Source organism: Fundulus heteroclitus, chromosome 11, assembly GCF_011125445.2.
Source record: "Fundulus heteroclitus isolate FHET01 chromosome 11, MU-UCD_Fhet_4.1, whole genome shotgun sequence".
Taxonomy (NCBI): Eukaryota; Metazoa; Chordata; class Actinopteri; order Cyprinodontiformes; family Fundulidae; genus Fundulus; species Fundulus heteroclitus.
Window position 1 is genome coordinate 5,167,373 of NC_046371.1, and position 18,325 is coordinate 5,185,697.

At 38.0% G+C, this 18,325-nt stretch overlaps 1 protein-coding gene across 3 annotated transcripts in view; it reads right to left on the reverse strand.

Annotated features, from left to right (window-relative positions):
- The window catches only part of tmem132e (transmembrane protein 132E), a 622,280-nt gene that overhangs the window by 66,043 nt on the left and 537,912 nt on the right, over nucleotides 1-18,325 (reverse strand). For all 3 annotated transcript variants that reach the window (XM_012868888.3, XM_036142774.1, XM_012868887.3), the window contains exon 5: nucleotides 8,562-8,705. In XM_012868888.3, the coding sequence (XP_012724342.2) occupies nucleotides 8,562-8,705 (144 nt within the window). The remainder of the gene's footprint in view (nucleotides 1-8,561; nucleotides 8,706-18,325) is intronic.

The following is an 18,325-nucleotide window of genomic DNA, read 5'->3' on the forward strand; positions in this document are numbered from 1 at the left end:
ATCAAGATATAGGCTATATATACTGCAACACACAGCAACACGAGCTCAACTTCCAAGAGCGATGTAGAGTTTCAGATCAACATTAAATACACGTATGTTAGGGCTGTAGGATTTTCCAAAAATCAAAATAGCGATTTATTTCAACCATAATTTTAATTCAATTTAGACTTTTCCCTACGTTAGCCGCAAGCAAGAAAATATAAAAGATGTATATAAAGATGTTTGTAAACAAGGACTAATTAAAACAAGAAATGTAATTGTTTTTATTAATCAGAATATTATTCAAGAACGTAGCTTGTAAGAGAACAGCTTTTAATCGATTTGGACGTCAATCCTTGTTGGACATAAAGTGCAACCAACAAACATATCTATGTTCTAAACTGACCGGTACTTAATGCTATGTTGAGATTCCTTAAAGTTTGTGGTATAAAAGTAGGATTATGTAAACTCTAAAAAAATAAAATGAATTAGATTATCTCACTGCTGCAACTCTCTTCCCTTCCATGTGGCGCAAACCCACTTTAAATTATTACCGACACCTAAAGGAGGCGTCTGATCCATTAAATGTTACATAACCAAAAATCTCACACATCTGAGGTTTGGAAATTGCGTCTTTTAAAATTGTGATTATACTGCAAATGCGATTAACTGTGGAGTCCTAATGTGTGTATGTGTAATGTGCAAAAGGGACAAAAAACAAACTCCATACAGAAACGCGCCTGCAGACCTTGGTGCTGTGAGGAGACTGTGTGTTAACCACTGTAGCTACAGTGCAGCCCAAACATTTCTGTAAAAGAAATAGTCAACCACCGAATAGTTTTCAAGATGAACTACTTCTTGCTGTAGCACACTAAAAACAGTCCGAAACCACCGTGTAATTCATGCCTTCTTTTGCATCGGCGTTCGGCACGCTCTGCTCTGATTGCACTTTGTTTGTCAAACAAAAGGAGCAAAAACGATTTCCTCAACCCTTCCTCTCAGGCTCCAAAAACTCACGAAAAAAAAAACAAAAAAACGTGAAATTATTTCGGCGCACATGAAAACCGCAGCCATGCTGTCTGGCTCCGGCTCATGCTGCAGTGCAACACGAGTCCTCCCAGACTTTTGAAATTAAACGCCGAACTGAATGAATTGCTCTGACATTTTAACAAATGCCGTCATCATTTAGGGATAATGCATGCGATTCCGCACAGACGGAGAGCTGACATATGGTCGGCGCTGCAGGAAGCCGTGCCTTGCTGTTGTTTTTCTTCTTCATGTGATGAATATTGCGTGTTTGCTTGAGGAGCGTGGCGGTCAGTGAGTTCGTTTAGCTCAGTTAGCCAAATGAAGCAGCCTCCATTGGCCTGTTGCTGGTTTTATTGGTGATGGTGATCGGAATGACAATTAGTCTTTATTCTGGTGTAATAAGGAATAATTTTCACTTCATGAGGATACCTCTGCATTTATTATACCCTCAGATAGTTTTATATCATAAATACCTGTGTAAATAAGGTATGAAAAGAAGGCTAGAGGTAGATTTGAGAAATTGTCCGCGCCTTTTGGAGCCCATGGACGAGGCAAATTATTTAAAACATCTGCATTCATGTGGACGCGGCCTTAATACGAGCTCTCGCACTGCCATCCATGTTAAATTCATGGTGCTACCAAAGGTAGATTTGTCACACTAACTTGGAGAAGAGGAACATGCAGGGTACGGCATGCACGCGGGATGACCACGGGCGCGTGATGTGATGTGATGTGGAGACACAGGGCCTTATCTCTGGCTTCAGATGGCTTTACGTGAGTCACATCCCCAAAGGAGACGGTGATCAGTGGGGGGGGGGGGATGGTTGGGAGATGTCCACCGCGGTCAGCAAATCCTCCCTGCCCCCCTGAAACGTTGTAACGCTTCTTTTCTCCCCCCCCCTCTGCTTGCTCCACCTTGTACAGCAGCAGTGCACAAACACACACAGACACAGAGAACTGGCTTATCTGCTACAGGCTCTACATGCACACTGCAGCTTAGTTATTTCCAGAGAAGAAAGAACTAAATAAGTAAAAGCGACAGTAAAGAAAAATGACAGCATCTCACCTATTTTTACTCTCAAGAGTTGGAACGGAAGAATACAACAGCCAGCGGGTCGGCAAATATCCAAATGAGAACAGGAGGCTCCATATAAGGTTTTTTTTTTTTTTTTTTTTTACTCGCCGTTGATGGCAGGAGAATAGTTCTTGTTAAAGTGACACAGTTTTAAGGGGAGCGATTTAACGGACGCAGGGTGCACCGATCAGCTGCGCTGTCCTCAAAAAGAGAGATAAACAGCAAAATGCAGACCTTATCCGAGGAGGTTGGGGCTCGCTTTGGTGCAACAGGAGAAAAAAATGCAGTCCAGTTCTTATGTTAGGCTTATAGTCTGTGTGGTACTTAGTGGGTATACACTGCAAAAACCGACCTAAAAATAAGTAAAATGTTCTTAAAATTTGGGTTTTTGTAAATTATGTTATCTGCCAATGGATTGAGTATTTTTACCCCTAAAATAAGATAATTAGACATCTTGCACTTGAAATAAGACGATGGAGATGAATTGTTCCTCTTTTAAGTGCAAAATTTTTATTCCATTGGTAGATTATCTTATTTACCTGCTCAAATCAAGGACAGATACACTAAATTTAAGATCCGATGAGATGCCTACAGAAAAACAGAGGCTTAAATGTTGGAAAAAAACTGTGCTCTCTACTTTTACGTGTAGTGTGGTGTCGTCACTGAGATCTATATATTTACTGGAGTGTGTATTGGCCGTATATAATACACGTCGCTGTGAAGCCACCAGCCGCCATATTGGTACTCCCTATTTCCCCCCAGTAACTAGGGAATATGTGCGCTAAAGCATCGAATAACGAGGATTTTCTCATGTTCAGGGTGGGCTTAAAACTTTTAAAATGTCAAATGCCATATACTTTTATGTTATGTTCTAAAACTATCAAGTACTGAGAAAGTCATGTGCTGAAATATTTAGCATTTTATTTACATACACACACACACACTTATTTATATATATATATATATATATAAAATGAATAACATGTAAAATATTTCAGCACCTAATTTCCTAGTAGTTGATAGTGTTAGTACATCCACTGACTATAAAATTACCTGTGAAACGTTTTCACAGCCAGAAAACTGCTTGTTGTTGCAACCAAATCCTGTGGGATTCTGTGAGAGCAGGGAGTAGCAAGATGGCGGCCAGTGACTTCAGTTTTTCGGACAAATCAGCACTCCAGTGAATAAATAGAGATCAGTGGGTGTCGTAGGATTGGCGTAGGAGCGCAATGCTGCCCCCTAGAGTATAGGAGAATAGTGCTGCTTTGCCGGAAAAGCCAAACGTAGCGTAAATGCTGCAGACTTTGTGTTCGCACGTCTCATTTCTGCGTGGAACATACGTGGATCAACCATAAAGTAAACTTAAAGGTACCCATGAGTGGCTACATGATAATTTTAGGGAACTAATGGGCCATATGTTTGGGATACTTAACTACGGCGTACCTGTGGGATGCTTACAGGGCAATTTACAGGTTTCCTTTAACAAACTTAGTGAGATGGTAATTAAAGGGAACCCATGAGAGTATATGTTCAGGGTACTCAGAGGGTGTTTTCAAGTGTCGGTGCCAAGCTCCTTTATCCTCTCCAGAACCCCTTTGTTTCATTCAGAGGGTCGTTTTATTGAACTGTCATGACTCATGTATTTCCTGGGCTTGAAGGGCTCATTTTAAAATTAGCCATGAATGTTCAATGGCAGGATCGCTGAAGCAAGTCCACTCAATATCACACGGCCCGCCGCCTTGTCTTTAATGGATCATGAAAAATGATGAATGGCGTGCTGAGGCCAGCCGTCCCCCTGCAACACCTGCACTCTTCTATTGACAACACAATGCAGCGCCGCTGGACCCCCGCCTTCAAAAAACCCAAAAACAAGTCTGTAAAGTAGACGTATCGATCCAAAGCCTGCTACGTCTCTAATTCATAATTTAATCTGATCCCTCCCAAGCATCCAGGTTATTAACTGGTAGAAACCTCAGTACTACATGTTGTTGAGGTCGCAAAGACAAGTTGGTCCAGTAGATAAGGGAGAATATACCGGACACATGGTGGAGGAGAGAAGAGCTCAGAAACAGCTAACGGCCTCATGGCCTCAGCCTGTAAAATGTGCCACAGCCGACCTTCAGGAGCCGCTCGACCACGGAGAGAGATTTCATTAATCTGACTCGACGTGATTATCACTGAGAACAGATTCATTATTCTTGAAATAGAAGAATTGAGCGTGCTAAAATTTAAAGATTTCACTCAGAGGAAGCCAGCAATGAGGCTGAGAACTTAAAGTTTATTACATTCTGACCTCCTGCCAGCTTAGATTTCATTCATATATATATATATATATATATATATATATATATATATATATATATATATATATATATATATATATATATATATATACATACACACAAGTTAGTTGTAACCACTGCCAAGTTAAACTTTGGTATTCAACATAAAATGGTAATCCTGCTCCCTGCGGTTACCTCAGAAATTGCCTGTTTTTGGTAGATTTTTCCCCATAAAGAGAATTCCCTGTCAGTGGCAATAAGCTTTAATTTAATATTATTGCTATTTTTTGTTTTACATGTTTAAGTTGAGCTTTACACTAAATGTGTTACTGATAAGTGCTACAAATGTTACAACACTTTTGTTCATATGGCAGCAGAACATTAAAATAAAAGTGCTCTTTACACTACTTTTGAATTCATTCTTGGAGTTTGTAAATACAATGCGATTAATCATGATTAATCAGGCAAATTATGCGATTAATCGCGATTAAATATTTTAATCGTTGCCCAGCCCTAATATATATATATATATATATATATATATATATATATATATATATATATATATATATATATATATATATATGCTGCCGTGTTCAAACTGTCCCAGAAGCTTTAAATAAGATCCTGCAGTTGGAGACGTGATAAAGCACAAACAGGTTCAAAAGGATTTTTCTCACAACTTGTCAGGCTCTCTGGTAAAAGCAGAACTTGAAGTAAAAACAACTTTTTTTTGTCATATTTGCTGCAGCTATCACTGCGTCTCTGACTGTAAAACACGAGGCAGACGATCTGTGAGAAAGACTAAATCTGGATCCTCGTAGTCTCTCTGATGCGCGTGTTTGGAGAAAGGCAGCAAGAATAATCTAAGCCCTGTGAATCAGTACAGTCACCGTGGCTAAGAGCCTTCAGACGTAGTCCACTTTGTCAATTATGCTTCAAGCCTGTTGTTATCCAGAGACGTACATTAAAAATAGTGTTTCCACCATAATGAGCAAGCTGAGGCGCCGTCTTTTGGCAACAGCAAGAAGAATATCCATTAAAAGCTCGACCAGCTTCCCTAACACACATAAATAGACATGCAACAATCTTTCAGACATCTTTTTCCGGAGGACAAAATATGGTTTTGACTCCTTTTTGCTTTATTCTTCCATGGATGTGGGTTTTATTTGGGGCTGGAGGGCTTCATTATGTTTTCTTTTCTAAAATGATTAGATTTCACAGCACAAACTAAAACAAAATTGAGCGTCTTAACAAGCAAATTAGTCCAAAGGCGGAATTAGAAAATGTATAACGTGAACTTTTTCCATCTCTAAATGGACCATCTGCTTTCTGAGGTTTGATTTTGTCTCTTTGGTTTCTTTCAAAAACAAAATCAACACCATACACATACTGTGTAAAAGTTCTAGTGTTACTTTAAAAGAAAAGACAAAAACAATTACAAAAATTAGAGACAAATTCAAAGATCAGTGCTTTACAGGCAGAAGTTTCATGCCCATTTTGTCCCATTATTAAGACATCAGATAATATTTGGTTATGTGTATCAGCACCTCCCTCTATCAAAACAAGCAACTAAATTCATAAAGGAAAGAAAAATCTTGTCCATTTTGGGTTTTTACTGACTGAGCTTTCCATTTAGTTTCAATGCAGGTTAGATCTGAACAATATATTGAGTCAAAAAAAGGTCCTAACTATTTTGACATATTCCATGTTGTGATTTGCTCTTATTTTGAAAGGTTTACAGTAGGGTTGTGCCACTTTAGGAAGCTGAATCCAATGGCTTTGCGCCTTTTTGTCTCACGGCTGCTAAAAGATCAGACAGATTACCAAAACAAGCAAAATGGTAAAGAATTATGATAATACTAATTATATTATTAGTTAGGCGGCTTGTTTGTGTGGGTACACGTTGGGTTTCTTAGAACAGAAACCAATGATGTGAAAGTTTTGCTACTCTGTGGTATCTGCTGCACATGGCAACACGACATATTTTTACAGCAACGTGACATTTAAACTTGGTGTCCTCTAGGACAACCCAATATTTATGCAATATATTTTACCTAAATCTAATTACATGCATCTTTCAGCTTGTTTAAAATGTCATCTTATTCATTACCAGTTGTCACAGTTATTATTTTTCATGATTCACTGTAGATTGAAGCAAAATGTTTGTTTTTTAATATGGAATACCTTTATTGCGATTTTATGACATAATGAAATTACAGATGCATCTCTGTTGAGAAGGAATGAGAAGTAGCATAATAAAGATCAATAAATTATATAAGATAATATTTATAATAATAATAATAATAATACTGATAATAATAATAGTAGCAAGGAACGATGATAGAAAAAGTTCACAGCCAGAGTTAATACTGGACATAATATTCGTCCCAAAAATAGCCGCTGGTGTTTTTGTATTCACGCCCATCTCTGGATAAAAACTATTTTTCATGCAGGAGGTGCAGGTTTCATTGACCTGACTGACAGATTTTATATTTGATATCTTTTTTATTACTATTATTAAATACCGATTTAGAATTTTTTCCAGATTGTTCAAAGGAAGTAACATTTCCTATATGTATTTGTTGCTTTTTTTCCAATACAAAATTCAACATTTGAATGAATACTTTGTCAATTATTTTAGAGAAAGAATTGACAAAAAGAAAAATCACTGTTTTGGTCCATCAAATCCATTATTATTTTTCACACTCCACCGTTTCTGAAAAAATTCAGCCCAATGTCACGTGCTCTGCTTGAAATAAATTTTTTTTTTCAACTAGACATGATTTTATGTCATAAATTTGACATTTCCAGTAGAAGAGAGACTGTACAGGCAGCTGCAGTTGTTGTCTTTGTGTCATGTGACCTCCTGCACTGTTTGCATCATCATCCCCAATAAAATCCTATCAACAGCAAATAAGAAATTAAAAGCCAAAAACAAAGTACACCCTGTATACATTCTAGTTTTTTTTTTTTGGGTGTACTTAGTTTTTCCTAACACTACTTTGTTCATTCTGACTTAATTTTTGCTCATTAAATAATGACAGTGGAACCTGATGGTTTTGGTTTATTACGCTGGAGCTTAGCTTCAAATATCAGGTGGCGTAGGGGGTGTGCTTTCTTTTTCCTTTTCCCCATTTAGATAATTTTTGCTCGTTTTTACATTGACGCAACTTTCATGGCATCTGCCAACGGCTTTAAAATAACTGAGGTGCATTAGAGCAGATTGAATAAGTCTTGATGAAAAGATTTCATTTAATCTTTCTGTCTTTCTGCATTGGAGGCTGAAAAATAAAGAATTAAGTGAACGGTTCCAATTGTGTCAGTATTTTTTTTTTCCCCCCCCAAAAAAACAACCCCTCAGGTTATGCAAAAATGTTTTGTTTTTTTTGACTGCTTCAGTTTTAGATTTTTTTTTTTTAAAGGTTGCCTAAAGGTCTTAAAGGGTGAAATTTAAAGAGCCGAAAATGGAACCCGACCCAAGCTGCGCTGTTTGCACCGCTGCATATTTGAATGCATTAACATACATTATTCAACATTTACTTTCCACTAAACCACATCTGCCTCCACACCGTCGCTTTCAGTAATCTAACCAGTGCAAAACAACACGGAGAGTCATCAATGCCCCCCCCCCCCACATACGGTTACGCAATCAGCCTATACTGTTATCAATTAGGGCTTTAATTGACTGGAGTGCAGAAACAGCGTCGCCATCGCAGCGTCTGATGTGGTCTACAGGTTGTTGAGATCCAAACTTAATTAATGTAATCAGCAAACATGTGACGCTGCACTCTTGTATCATTTTGGGACGCCGAGGTCATGTTTTCCTGCTGCTGTCGAAGCAAACCGAATCAGAAAACCTGCTGGGAATCGCACCGAGGACAAGGTGTTTTGCTTCCGGAGCTGCAGGTTTGGCACTTCTAAAAGCACCTAATGGAGCTTTTACTGTGCATTTTTCTTTTTTTTTTTTTTTGTACCTTATCGATTTATATGTAGAATCATATCTACCTCCCTTGATTGCATCTAAGACAGGAGGCAGGAATCAAATCAAAACCACATGTCGGCCAGCTCTAAATGTGTTTTTTATGCTTTCCTGATGATGTGACTGTGGTTCTGTGGAGGGTTAAAGGGATTACATTGGCCCGCCGAATTACATCTCCCAGGCACAGGCATCGAGGAAATGTGGTTTACTGCACCTTTACAATGTCTTCATTAGACGACTTGCACTGCACAAAGGCTGAGACGTCCGTGACTGCCCCGTTCATCTCTATGGAGACCATTTTGACGGGAATGGCCACGGTGCGCCCGGTCAGAATGGCCGTGTTGATGATCTCCGTGTCCTGTGGGGAGGAGAAAAAAAAAAAAAAAAAAAAGACATGGCATTCATGACCACAGTGAGAGGCGGCGAGCGATTTTGCTTGATACTGTATTTCATCAGCGTGGGTCCACATTCGAGAAACATTAACATCACGGCCCCCGTGCCGTTCAGGTGACGCTCTCGGTGCCAGATCACAGCTCATTTCGCCGCACTTAAACATCTTTCCTCTGATTTCATCAACTGACATTTTCATTTCACGGCCACTTTTCTCCCCGATGAGTGAGTGGAAGTAACAGAAAATGAGATTGGAAAGGACAGAAAAGTACTACCCTTAACTTTAATCATTCAGGAAAGTCATTTATGGTTCTATGCTGAGCTTAAAATTCAGGACAGACATTTACAGTAGCGCTGCACGGGGGGTGTGATGCATCTAACCTTTATAAGATTGGAGTTATAGCACTTTAAGATGGTCTATATTGTCCTAACATGATTGGAAAATGGTTCATAACGTGGTTCAGCAATGTCTTCTTCTCCCTCTGCTTTATTCTATTCAGTAAGGGGTTTCATCGTTTATTATTTCAGCTCTTCTTAAACCGAAATCAGCTTCATTTGACAATGATTGTTCACAATCATAACATCTGACTTTGGTTACAGCACCCACTGTGTACCGCCTTTAGATATAAATGCAAAAACAATATATTTTTTATATGTAAAGGCAAAAAAAGGGATTTTGTTTCAGAGCAAAGCAGCTGAATAATCAGGCTGTAAGTCCAAACTGTTTTTTTTTTTCAAATGCATCTAATAATACATGGGGAAATATAGACCTATACCCATCCCTGTGTTCTCAGTGCACCTAAAGTGGAACAAAACAACAACTAGCTAACATTTTGAGACTTAATGTAAGCATTTAGACAGGCATGGAGTCAGTATTTATAATTTTGGGCTATAACGCCATCCTGGCAGGGTGGTGGTACATAGGGTCGGACAAATATAGTCCTATGATAAAAAACTAACTCAATTAAACTGTTTTTTAATGTTTTTCTTCACTGTCGGTTCCATGAGAGCGTCAATAAATGTGTTTTTTTTAAATTAGATGCAGTTGTTGTGTACTGGTAGACACCACGGTTTCTCTACTTTAAGCCTTTTCAATCTAGGATACTTTTTATTTTTTAGAACACCATTGGTTTTTGTTAAGGCCAGACTGTATGCAGTAAAATATTCATATCCATAAGCATAGCTTATTATATGTAAAATACTTCCCTTCTATTATTATTGCAATAAAGGTCACAAAATGATAACATTTCCATATAGAAAATACCAAAATGTTTAGCACCAAGGGTTAATAAAAAGGTTGCCAGCTGCACCTTGAACGCATTTTCTATTGCTTCTATTTTGGGATTTAATTTGTTCATTTATTTTTAATTGATATGAGTTCAGAAATGTGTTTTGTTATGGATAGTTTGGCTCCAGGCCCAGAGCACCATTCAGTCCGGGAGTGGCCGAGCCCTCAGCGGGATCAGTTATCCGCACAGAGACACCCTAAAAAAGTTTTCTATTGCTTCGTATCGACAAGTCAGCACAGCAGGAGAACTGGTGTAAAGATGTGGTCATAAATGTACAAACAGGCCATACTGCACAAGGTACAACACTGACTACATATTATAGTATTTTTATTCTCCTTAAAGCGCAGAGCAGAACTTTCCCTCCCTCACCCACAAGCTGCAAGCTGTCAGCTAGGCATGATGGCTGAAGAACAACTTTCTCTAAAAATCACATTTAAAGGGCACATTTGGTAATTTACTGGCTAAATCACTATTTTTAAAGTTATGCTGTTTTTGAAACACAAAGCTACAAAACTCCTCAAATCCAGACGTTAAATAAAAATCTCCTGTAGTCCACCTATAAAAAGCAGATTTTTGTCTTGTTGACTCTCAACAACCAGACCAGCAGAACCACATTTGTAATCCAAATGTTTACATTTTCTATTATATTAATTTTGCTTGTCCTCTAGTTTCCTCCCCCAAAAACTTGAATATTGGACAAAAGAAATAAACTAATAAGTAAAACCCATTTGAAAAACAAAACAAATAGCAAGTCTTTTTATTTGGGTTGAACAGAACAAGAGGGCAAATGAAGGTTTTGGCGCCTATACAACGACAAAAAGCAAATTTTAAACTTTTTTTGCAATATAAATTGTTCATACGTTCAGATTTTTCATTCCCCACTTTCTAGTTGCATCACAGTATAAAATATAAAATCAGTTTCGTATGTCAGCCCCTCCCTCTCTAGACCCTATTTCCTGTCAGCCTGTCAAAGGTCACTAGAGCTAAAAAAACAAAAAAATGTTTCAATATATATTCTATTTGTGTTTTAGTTTCTTTAATCTTCAATTTTCACCCACTTTTTTTTTACCCTGAAGTGTATTAAATGCTGCTGCTGCTTTTTTATGTCTGGTCGGTCTGGTCCAAATCCCTTTCCACGCTTTTTTCCCCCTCCAGTGAAAACTTCAACAGATTATTTTGAGTTAGAAATGACAGATTTTTCTCCTGCTGCGCCATTCGCTCCTGTCTTCTTGTTGTGGTCTGTCTCCTCCTCAGCAGTGACGTTTGCGCTTTCACTCACACATAACATGACTTAATCATGAACTAATCTGATTGGATGAAGAATGACATGAAACATGCTGATTGGCTAGCGATGGGCTGCTTGCAACAGATGCTGTTGGTAAAACAAATTGCTCACTACAAGTTTTTCTACCAAAGCAGATATTGCAGCCATATAGACCCAATTATTATTTTATTTTTTGTTTTTTTTTTACAAGTACTAGAGCAGCAGAAAATAACCCTAATTATTCTGGCAATGATAAGGTAGGTGGGGCACAAAAACTCAACACCTATCAGCACTAACACATTTTTTTGTTATGCATACAACCTGACTTTCATCAATAGTAAATTAAACAGATAAATTAGCATAAACTGACACACTAGAAATGCAGTTTTATATAAGCTGAAAATAATTACACTTTCGAACATAAAACTATAAATAAAAGCTCACTCATATTGTTCATTTATTGAACGGAAAAGATTCACATCAATCCTTCCATGTGCTATCAAGGACGACCAACACTTAATATTTGCTTTTAGTTTCCATTTTCTTATGTTGTATTTTGTTTAAAATTTCCCACATTTTATTCCAACAGTTTTTTTTAACCTGCTTTTATTCTGTTTTTATTTTCCAATGTTTTAATCATATAAAGCACTTTGCATTGTCCTTATACTGCAATGTGCTATAAAAATAAATCTGCCTTGCCCAGATAGTCGCACTTCATCTGACAGAACGTAAACGTAACGTGTTTATTTCCAGCATTTTGATTGGACGATCAGAGGTTGGGGCCGTAGGATTTGTGCCCCACGGCTGTCTACTGAGAGCGTGTCAAGAGGATTTAGCTTCTGAGCTTGTTAGTTTTCTGGCAGACTTAGATATATAGACACAAATGTTTATAATAGAATTTTATTGGTAAGGGAATTTGTCCTTTTTTACAATATTCCTCTATAAAGAACGATCCTGTTCCACTGATTATTGTGAGCATAGAGCTCCACAGCAACATCTGGTTTGCTCAAGTCAGTCTCACCATCAGAATCCCATATTGGCCTGTTCCTAATTCAGACTCAGGACCAGTTTAAAATCAGCATAGAAATGCTTTGGGAACTCAATCAAAGGGCAAACAGTTGTTGGAAATGTTTGTCTGGTGAACATCCAAACTGCTGAGTCAATAAATGTAAAGCCTCTAGCTCTGAAAGCCTTTATCACCTTTTGTAATATTTGCTTTAAAGAAATTCCTTTTGTTTACAGACAACCACAGCATGAAGATGACCCAGAATGTATGAAGGTACAAATGGAATATTATGCTTTTTTTTTTATCCTTACGGATATATTTAAGCGTATATGTACATTATTTATTTATGAGTTTTGGAGGATTGGAGGATGTTTTTTTTTCTTCTTCTCATTCTTGGCAAAGGAGCAACCCAGGAGACGGCCTAAAACGATTCAGGTCTCTCAAAACCAAAAATAGTATACATTTAAATTTCAGCGCAGCTCTCATTTTCCTGCTTTAATGAAGCTGCAGAGTATAACAATATGCGTCTCTCCCCTCATGGGTTTAATCTAAACTGCAAGGCAAAGAAGTGTTTAGCAGTCGAGGGAGTATTACACGGGCTCTGCATTTATTCTAACACACAAAACAAACATTATACAACACACGCGTGATTCTTTACTTAGATTTTCTTTTTTTTTTTTCTTTTTTTTGGTTTCTGTCCAACCCCTGCTTGACATCTACATCATGCCATTGCACCTACCTCACCCGACCCTGGAGTCGCTCCCACCTCTATCTAACGGTATAAATTTGCATTTATTTGCACATCTTAAAAACTAGGAGTGTGGGTGCTCATTTGTAAAGAGCTGGATTTAGAAACTGGGAGCGTACGTACATACGTGCACATATCCACACATAATACTGAGGCACGCTATGTTGCTGAAAGTATTCATTCCCATGCCTGGACTCTCATATGAACTTCACTGACATCCCATTCTTAATCCATGGGGTTCGATGACATTGGTTCAGCCTTTCTGGGAAGGCGATCCACACAGTTCTGGAGTGTTTCTGGGGATTTTTGACCATTCTTCCAGAAGATCATTTCTTAGGTCAGACACTGATGTTGGACAAGAAGGCCTCGCTCTCAGTCTCTGCTCCAATTAATCCCAAAGCTGTTCTTTTAGACTGAGGGCAGGACTCTGTGCAGGCCAGTCAAGGTCATCCACACCAAACTCTCTCATCCGGGTCTTTGTGGACCTTGTTTTGTGCTCTGGTGCTCATTCATGTCAGAGGAGGAAGGACCCGTCTCCAAACTGTTCCCACAAAGCTGGGAGCAAGGAGCCATCCAAAATCTCTTGGCCTGCTGAAACATTCAGAGTTGCTTTCAGTGGAACTGAGGAGCCACACCCACCTCCACGTCTCCACTACTCTAGAGTCCAGTATCTTGTAAAGCACATCAACATCAAATCATCTCATGACCCCTATACATATATATATATATATATATATATATATATATATATATATATATATATATATATATATATATATGCATCGACGGGGTCTGCATCGACGCCGTCGGTGAAGTCGCTTCTCGTTTCAAAGTATCCATGTATTTTTGCCTGTTTTCCCCCTGCCATTCACTATATGCACGCGAGAAAGCAACAACAAAAAACCGCGTGTCAACGTCAAATAAACGCAAGCATATCGAGTTAGCAAGCATTTCAGTTTAAAGTTCTTCCAGCATGGAATATGACAGAAACAAGTTAGTTGTAACCACTGCCAAGTTAAACTTTGGTATTGAACATAAAATGGTAATGCTGCTTCCTGCTGTTACCTCAGAAGTTGCCTGTTTTTGGTAGATTTTTTTCCCCATAAAGAGAATTCCCTGTCAGTGGCAATAAGCTTTAATTTATTATTATTGCTATTTTTTGTTTTACATGTTTAAGTTGAGCTTTACACTAAATATGTGTTACTGATAAGTGCTACAAATGTTACAACACTTTTGTTTATATGGCAGCAGAACAATAAAATAAAAGTGCTCTTTACACTACTTTTGAATTCATTCTTGGAGTTTGTAAATACAATGCGATTAATCGCGATTAAATATTTTAATCGTTGCCCAGCCCTAATATATATATATATTAGGGCTGTCAGTTTTAATGAGTTATTGACGCGTTAACTTTGTTAGACTATAATGCCGACATTTTTTTAAAGGCGCGTTAATCGCGTTACTGCTTTGTTTCCCCGCAGCGCTCTCCGGACTGTGTTTTTGTTTCATGATGATTGAGTAACATTTTAAGTTCATTCAGTTCATTCTGATGGAAAAACTCCAAATTGATGTCGGTCAACTAACCGGCTTATTTTTCAAAGGACGCCAATTAAAGCACGCTCACTATTCCCTCATTTCTCTTCTTCTGATCCATGAGATTTATTTGTCATCACTTCTCCTGCTTTGCTGCAAAAACACAGACACAAGAAGTTCATGAAATCATGCAAGGTTACCAGGAATAGCGTGCCAATTTATTTCTACATGATCAAACATTTGTATTTTGTTAATAGAAGTAACACTTTGTCAGACCATGCCGGCATTTAGACATCCAATACAGGTTATGCACAAATGTGTCGAGATGTACTTATGTGTTTGTAGCTTTAATCTGCACATGTGCAGCAACATGAAGCCTTTACAGTGCCAAAGGAAATAAAGTTTTCAGTAAAATCATCCCGGTAAATCCAAACTGTAACTCGTCTCGACACATAAAACGCTGTCCACAAATAAAAAGATAAGAAATGTCCCCCCCCCGCCCCATCCCCCCCCCCCACACACAAGGTTCTGTCACTCACAGCTCAACATGTTTCTTCACTACAGTTTATAGTTTTTACACATTTACTGCCTGTTTGCCCGCTTGCTCCCCCCCCCCATCGTTCCCCAGAAAGTTGGAAATAACCATAGGAACTGCTGATTCAGCAATTTCTGAAATGACCTCCTGCATTAGTCTGCAGGTTCTTCTTTCCTACGTCACGTTTTTAGTAGTACTAAGACAAGGTAGTTTTATGCTTAAATTTAGGTCTTAGCTTGGACTGAATCTTTCAGCTTTCTCTGTGTGAAAGGATTTTGTCAGTTTCTCTCTATTCTTTTGAGTATTTTTTTTTAAATGGGCCTAATTTCCATAGGGAACGTCTGTGGATAATAAACTGGACTCTGGGGTAAAATCCCAATTCAAAGACATCATCCTCCTGAGCTCCCCTCAACGTTTTGGCATCTGTTGTGCATTCGCTACTCGGCACACTTTGCAGATAACTGCACGCTGCGGTGGGAGCTCTAATTACGCGTACCTGAATTCATCTCTGAGCAAAAGAAACGCACAAAAAAAGTAAAAAAAAAACCTGTCATCACTGCACAGAGTTATCATTTCAGTAATTACCCTGTCTGCAAAAGGCAGCCAGATACCTGGCGGTTACAGAAACTGGCATTCTAGTTGTTGGACATGTTGTGCTGCCCTGATTTACATTTGGCTGCTTCAACATGTCTAACTATAGCGGAGACAGCAGCGCTTTCTAAACTATTTGCCACAGGGGACAAAGTTCTCCATTTTAATGTCCATGCAGGGTGTCTAAGTCGCCCCCATTTACAAACAATAAAAAATAAATTATATCGGCTCAGGTATAAATTAAACCTGTGAGATTGTAAAGGAAAGACACAATGGATTCAGATTTTTGTAGAAAAGGGATCTCTAATTCATTGTAGATTTAAAAACAAAGAAAGGGTCAATCATTGCCATCTTTGAAACAAAAACAATGCAGTTCCTTATTTTGTTTTGTTGTGTGGGTAGAATTTTTGTGTGTGCATTTCTTTGGTCTAAAATACGGTTTTTAATCTATTCTATCAGCAAGTGAGGAATAAGAGTCACTCTTTCTTTGTGGCAAAATCTATTATTAAGTAAAGCTGTTTGTGGTACCACTTTTTATGAAAAAATTATGGGAAAAAAAACATGTTTAATAAAAGACAACAACAGCTTCAATTTTAAGAACGCTTCAGTGAAAAGTGTGCTGGAAATCCAAATTTGTACCATTCTTAAATTGGTGTGTGTGTGTACTTGCAATTGCGGCTGAGTGAGAACATATTTTTTTGTATTTTACTACCAAAGTGAGGACTTTGACTTAAAGTAAGGACCATTTTTTTGGCATGGGGGTGTGGTTAGGCTTACACTGCAAAAACGGAACTAAAGGTTAATAACATTTTCTTGGAATTTGTATATTTTTGCTTGATTTGAACAGCTAAATAAGACTCTTTGCCAATGGAATGAGGCAAATTTTACCCCCAAAATAAGTTAATTAGATACCCTGCACTTGAAATAAGATGGAGATGAATTGTTCTTATTTCAAGTGCAAAAAATCTTATTCCATTGGCAAATAGTCTTATTTAGCTGCTCAAATCAAGGAAATATACACTAATTTCAAGAAACTTTTACTTACTTTTAGTTCCTTTTTGCAGTATAAAGGATAACTCATCCTAAAATCAACTTTTGTTTGCTAATAAACTGCTAACATGGTGGTCTTATAGAACAGTCTACACATCCTGGTCATTATTTTTGACAAATTGCTGCATATCTTTTGAAATCCTACTTTATTGTCTAAAACGGTCAGTGTGACGCCCTCCTAAGGTTCCCCGGGTGTGTTACATTGAATCTTTCACTGCAAAAACAGAACTAAAAATAAGTCAAATTTTCTTGAAATTAGTGCATTTATCCTTGATTTGTGCAGGTAAATAAGATGATCTACCAATGGAATGAGTATTTTCACCACTAAAATAAGATGATTAGACATCCTGCATTTGAAATAAGATGATAGAGATGAGTTGTTCCTATTTTAAGTGTAAAAATCTCATTCCATTGGCAAATCATCTTTTTTACCTGCTAAAATCAAGGATAAATGCACTAATTTCAAGAAAATTTGACTTATTTTTAGTTTTGTTTTTGCAGTGTTGAGGCAGTGTTGCTATTGGTTCAAAGGATTTTGTGATGTCACTTGGAGAAACTGATGTGTCAGCAGCTTTACGGCTGTGGGTGTAGTGAGTTGGAGTTTTAATAGCGAGTTTTCCGTTCTTATTGATTTTCAGGGTAACGATGTATTACCTTAGCATTCACTTAGTTTATTTAGATCTTACTAGTAACCCAGAAGTATTTAAAACAAGGATGTGTGTTTGTTGTTCCTTTCAAGGTCCACAAACGGCCCCCGCGCCACGCGTTGGGAACCCCTGGTGTAGCCTGATCCACCAGGCAGCACTTTGAGTAAAAGACATGACATAAATTATGGCTTTAAAAATAATAACATTCAATTCTACCTTCAACCAAGTTATTTTAAAGCATTTTACACAATTTAAACAAATCCCGTTGAGCCGGAAATTGTTTAGCTTTTAGGGAAGATTACTTTACACGCCCTAAACAGAAACAGAGCTTTGTTTTGGAAGACACTAAGCAGCGTGGGGGTCAGTTTTCCTGCGAAAATCCGTTTTGTTTAAACTCTGCCAACAGATAAGAGACGGTAATTTTCTTCCAGTTATTGCTTTTCCATTTAATGAAATCCATTACAGAGCAGCTTACTTTGGCCCCCGGCTTTATGTTTGATGGGTACCGAAGTGTGCTATTTTACTTTTGCATTAAAATCATCCTCCATACGTTTCGCTGATGTGTTTGTGTATCTCTATGAGTGCACAGCTGATGTATATTAGAAAAATAATCTGTGGCTCTGACTTTAGCAGCATGAGAAACATTTATTTTTTAATTTTTCTAACATCTGGCAGATGTGTCTCAAACACTAAGCAGTGCCACTACCCCATATTATGCATTATCCACCAGATTTTATGCTCGTTTGGATTTTTTCCCCCCGCTCAAAGCAAAACAAAATCAGCTGTTTAAGGTTGATAGTGGCTGATTTAGCCTTACAGCTCGCCCCTCTTACATTGTTTGCAATCAGTGATGCTCCAATCACAGCCCTGGCTGCTGGCTGTGTTGGGTTCATATATAAAAACGAAAGAAAGGAAGATCCTAAAC